Here is a 6,000-nt window from a genome sequence, read left to right on the forward strand (position 1 = left end):
AACAGAACACAACTTTAAATTGAAATTAGATAGCATTAAAATGTCACTCTAAACAGTGTTTTAGCTTTTTGTTTGCCAATTAGTCTTAAATCTGTAATATTCAAATTCAGCCGCAAAAATTTTATTATTCATCGATGATTTGGATTTTTAAACTGATTATAACGCTAACCTTTACAAGTTTTGTACTTAAAAAATATTGATTTTTCATCTTATTTTGCTAATAAATTTTCATTAAATGCAGCAGTGACTAAAGTAACACTACATTTCAATTGCCTGAATCAGTTATCCACTAGTTTAGTATTTCATCCATTGCTACTATTGAGAATATTTCATTGATATTATATTTTATATTGAGATAACTAAAATAACAGTATTGCCCTATTATTTACAGCTATCATTCAATCCGTTAATATTTTCGCCCATTTATATTATTATCCATAATCTAAGTATTTAATCCACTGATCCACTTATACTAATATTATTGAGAATATTTTGTAAATATTATAAATAAATATTTTACGAGTTTTAGTATCTATAATCCACTAATACTAATATAATTGAGAATATTTTAATAATATTGAAAATAAATATTGTATATGTAATAACCTAACACCGCAGCAGTAGCTGAAGTGTGCAGTGCTCTTGCCAGGGGGCACCCATTATTATCTATAAGTACTCTAATCCACTTATACTAATATTATTGTGAATATTTTGATAATATTATAATTAAATATTGTAAATTTAATAACCTGACGCCGCAGCAGTAGCTGAAGTGTGCAGCGCTCTTGCCAGGGGGTACCCATTATTATCTATAAGTACTCTAATCCACTTATACTAATATTATTGTGAATATTTTGATAATATTATAATTAAATATTTAATAACCTGACGCCGCAGCAGTAGCTGAATTGCACAGCGCTCTTGCCAGGGGGCACCCTAGGACTTCTATTCAGTAAAATGTTTTATGCAACTTTTTTAGTTTTAGCTTTTATTCTTAAACTTAGAAGAACTCCTCGAGATATTGTGAACTATCTATAAGTACTCTAATCCCCTGTACTCTAATCCACTTATACTTATATTATTGTGAATATTTTGATAATATTATAATTAAATATTAAATATTTAATAACCTGACACCGCAGCAGTAACTGAAGTGTGCAGCGCTCTTGCCAGGGGGCACGGCCGTGGCAGAGCAGCAGTAGATGTCGTGTGTGGGGGACACATCCCCGGACACGGCCCACTCTTCCTTCACCTCATCCACGGCATCCTTGCCTCCACTGTAAGGATATTAAGAAATATCCTCATTTATATCCCCCGACACGGCCCACTCATCCTTCACTTCATCCTCAGCATCCTTGCCTCCACTGAAAGGATATTGAGAAATATCCTCATTTATATCCCCCGACACGGCCCACTCATCCTTAACCTCATCCTCAGCATCCTTGCCTCCACTGAAAGGATATTGAGAAATATCCTCATCGACCGTCAGTTTACAACATAGGTTCTCAAGAGTGAGAAATATCCTCTAGGATACAACATAGGTTCTCATGTGCAAAATAATATAAAACGAATGGTTTAGATTTTTTTTCGTACATAAAAGACCAATTCATATCTCAGAAGTTGTTTCATAGAAGTAAAATAAATTTAGATGTGCAATCCTCAAGTAACAGATGTTCAATGTCGACAGCTTGTCAGAAGATTTACTACATTATTAAATTTTATTTTTTTTTAATATAAGGTGCTTCAAATATCCTCAAGTTCGAATGAATCCAGCACCGTGTTCTTTATTTCTATACCGAACACTATCATGCATAACTCTTCAGTTCTGAGTTTGGTTCAGAGATGAAATACTTTTCCGAGACCGAATTCCTGTTGATACAAGGAATTTCTGTTGATACAAGAAATTTCTGTTGATACAAGGAATTTCTGTTGATACAAGGAGTTAAAGAGACCCGGTAACTCGATGAAGCTTCCTTCTCTCACCGGCGAATCCAAAGGTGCACTGAATTTTTTCAATAAAATCCATACAGACATTTTATTGTTAGACAAATATTAAATAAAAAGTAATCGGATGCAAAATTTTGTGGTGAATTTACTGCACTAACGAAGACGATATCACAGCCGGCCAGTTTATGTGAAGACAATTTTTAAATTTAATTTAAAGATTTAATATTACGTTCACCAAGATATCAGCAAAAACTGCAACGAATTCCATTAAATTTGTTCGGCAAAAACGTGCTCAATTAATGAAACCTTCAGATAGAATGCATATCTAGTCGTCATTACGAAAATCTGTTTTTGGTCCCTTCCTATGAAGTTCCGTAGCTTATCGCGCAATCATTTGTAAATATGATATCATAAACCATATTTGTTTACTCTAACGAACAAATAACTAACTAATAATTAATTATAACAAATATAACATATACGATTTGAAATGCAGTGCCGTAGATCTCTGAGATAACATTTTCTCTCGAGTTTCTTTAACTTGGTTGAAAAATGGCCTTCGCCTTTACAACAAATTTCGTTACTAAAATTTGATTGCTACTTACTTTTGAATGTTTTTCTGCTCCCACTGACTGATTGAAGATAATTGCAAGTTTTTCGCACAATGAGATTTATGTAAATATAATTACGAACGATTGAACAATAATCTATGGATTATAAGTTAGATATCATAAATTTCAATTCATGGAATTGAAAAACTTAATAAAGATGAGTTAATGAAATTAATGATGGAAACTGGGCTTCACGCGCTTTGTGAGCTTCCGTTAACTACTTTATGCCTTGATATCGATTTCTAAACTTCACAACTAACGTAGGAAAATGATAAATAGGCATGAGGCTGCTACACCAGTAGTTATAGACTATTAAAACTATTATTTGTAATATCCAAAAGCTATTGTAGAATTGCATTTATTGTGTATTGTATAATTGTATTTATTGTTTCGTATCCAAAAATGATTGCATAATTGCACTGTTTTAATTAGAAAATTTAATTTAAGACACTTACCTCGTGTCAGTCTCGGTCTTGAGGATGCCCTGGGACAAAGTACTCTTGAGTCGCGCCAATCGTCCCACTTTTGTGTCCTTTATTTCTGGGACAGGCGTGTTGGTGCAGTTCATGTCCCGTTTGCCGATCACGCTCACCGACATCACCTTGGAATTGGTCCTGAAAATCCCTGGATTTGTGCCTCCAGCTGTGTACGCGAGATCCATCGAACCTCCGCGATGGAACTGACGTCCAGGTCGGTTAGTGGACCTCGTAAATCCACTACCACCTGATCCACTACAGCCACTACCTGCTCCTCCCGCAGTGCATGAAACACTAACCGCACTAATCTCTTCACTACTTCCACTGACCGTGGATAGAACTTTACTACCACTTCTTGCACTTGCAGCGGAAAAAGCATTATCTCCTTCATTTCCATTCACTTCCACCGCACCTCCACCACATGTTTCACCTAAGCCTCGACGCACGCTTGCACGTTCATGCAGACATAGCAGACTCTGCTGGCGATAGTTGCGCAGAGATCTGCGTGCCTGTTGGTCACGCAGAGATCTTCTTGATCGCGTGGAAGAATTTCGACTTTCTCCAACCCCGCCACTTCCACTTCCGCTTCCAGTGGCCCCATTTCCGCTTCCGGATCCGACCATGCCGTACATTTTGGTCAGATGGGGATTGGCCGGTTGCGTTCACGATTTATAAGGATATTTTTTTAAGTTTCAACGGGAATGTCATATTAAAGAATTATTTTTCACTTGCTTGTTTACAATACATATTTATTAATAATTTTCCATATATTCACGATGTAGACATATATACTCATTAGAAGCAAGCCGCAAGTATTTTACACTCAAATTAGATAACTTTTCTGAAGCTGATTAAAGAAACTTATGGTCTTCAAGTCCGTCAGCAATTTCTCTTCAGTTTATTTAGTGATATTTGTTAAATGAAAAGTTTTACACTCGATGTTTGGCGGCTACTTAACAATTGTTGCAGCACCATAAGTACAATGGGTACAGATTTGGGATTTATTAGGCGACGCATTTTGTTATGATTCTTTCAAAATGATTCTATATTCAATTATTTTCACTAAATTTCTTTATTTTTCTTATCATCGCTCAAAGTTTTTAATATCATTAATTGATGGAAATAACTTATTTAGAATCTTTTGATTTACAGAACCATCAATTTGCTGTCCGTATCATCAACCAAACAAACATTTCATCAACATCTGTTTTATCATTATTTTTTTCTTCATGATGTTTAATGTATCTAAGTGCCCCTTGCAAGCGTTTGAGAAATACGATTTACTACGAATTAAATGCGAATTGATTCTACGAATGATGTGAATTATTTTTAATTGATTCGTCTCTATTATCTATGAAATTGAATTTTTTTAATTAGTGAGCTGTTGGTAAGAGGCAACGGTCAATAAACATGAAATTCTCTTGGGTTAATGGCATTTTCTAATCAATCAATGTGATTAGTAAAAATTAAAATCATGCATCAGTCCAGATGTTACAATGCATGATTTTTTAATTAAAGATTATGATTAGCAATAACGTAATTATTTATCACTTTGAATAACCATCAGTTTCCGCAACATTCAAAAGTGTTGAAGACTGTAATATTGGTCTTGTCAAGTTTACGATATTTCTTCTTTTTCAATTGAGATAAAGATGGATTATCAAGATGATATAATTTCTGATCATTAACCAAATCATGGGGAAGGGGTTATTCATCTATCGACAATCGTGTAATGATGAAGCCTCCCCTATTGTTAGCAGGTCGGACATTAATATAATTTTGTATCGATAAATATCAATAAATACAAATAATAAATTTTTTGTTTAAATATCGAGAAGATTGCCACTCTTTTTTCAATATGATTGAGTGGGATAATATTTCTCAGGCAGTATTGTTTTCACTATCAAAACTGGCGACGAACTATGTTCATTTTTATTTAGTTTTGGCTTCGAATATTTATTTTCACTTATGTCAATAATCACTCATATTCTTGGATCAAAATTTTTCTGGTGACTTTTTAAATAAATTTAATTTAAACTTTATTGTTTTCCAACCTGGCTGAATTTCAAATGAAGTTACAGACTTTTATTATTTCAATTTTTTACATTTTCTGAAACTAGAAATGTTCTCATTAGTGCACATCCTAAGCATTAACCGCATGCGCGTATTTATAAGAAATATTTTATTATATGAAGAGATTAAAAAAAATTCCTTTGCTGAAAAAACTTTTGCCAACACTTAAAAAAAACAAATTGTGTTTGAAAAATCATTCCCATCCCACACTGAAATTTGCATATTTCATATAGATATTAAAATTACATGATCAATCTCATAACATCGCTTTCTCTATCCTGTAAGACAAAATTCATCTTGTCAGTGATGAATTCTTCATCACCGCGCGCATTCACTTACATTGTATCCTCACGGTTTTATATGTTCTATTAATCTCTTTTGAATATGCCTTTCATCTCTCCCCTTCGTTCCATCTTCGATTATATTTCTATAAAAGCTTTCCCTCCTTCAATCTCTCGTTACGTCCCTGTCTAAGAATAAGTTTAATTATTTCTTAATCATATAATGAATTTGTTCTAAAATAATTTTTAGAGTTATCGCCCGTATATGAATTAGTAAACTTCAAGTACATTATTTCAAATGCTTTATATTTTTTATTTACATTTTACTATTACTTTTTTTATACCATTTCTCTCGGCTTGTCTCTCTTCGACTCTCATTCTTCTACCCTCCCTCACTCGCCGTCTCCATGGCAACCATGCCCACTCTTGGCGAGCGCAATCCCGAGACTTTTGGAGCCTCATCCTAAATTCACTTCAACGGAACCCCTCGTCAAACTTAATTTCGAAAATAATTGAAATTGTGTGGGGTAGGATCCCTTACATTCTAACGGAATTTCAATTAATAGCTCTTATTGCAGTAATCCCTCGCTGTATCGCGCTCCACACCCGCGG

At 34.1% G+C, this 6,000-nt stretch overlaps 1 protein-coding gene across 1 annotated transcript in view; it reads right to left on the reverse strand.

Annotated features, from left to right (window-relative positions):
• LOC108665723 overlaps positions 1-3,730 on the reverse strand; it is a 30,331-nt gene extending 26,601 nt beyond the window's left edge. The window contains exons 1-2 of the mRNA XM_018152515.2: positions 3,014-3,730; positions 1,131-1,277 (exon numbers count right to left, since the gene is read on the reverse strand). Of these exons, the coding sequence (XP_018008004.1) occupies positions 1,131-1,277; positions 3,014-3,666 (800 nt within the window). The 5' untranslated portion in view covers positions 3,667-3,730. The remainder of the gene's footprint in view (positions 1-1,130; positions 1,278-3,013) is intronic.
• Between the last annotated feature and the right edge of the window lie 2,270 nt (positions 3,731-6,000).

This window comes from Hyalella azteca, unplaced genomic scaffold, assembly GCF_000764305.2.
Source record: "Hyalella azteca isolate HAZT.00-mixed unplaced genomic scaffold, Hazt_2.0.2 contig6895, whole genome shotgun sequence".
In the NCBI taxonomy this organism is placed as follows: Eukaryota; Metazoa; Arthropoda; class Malacostraca; order Amphipoda; family Hyalellidae; genus Hyalella; species Hyalella azteca.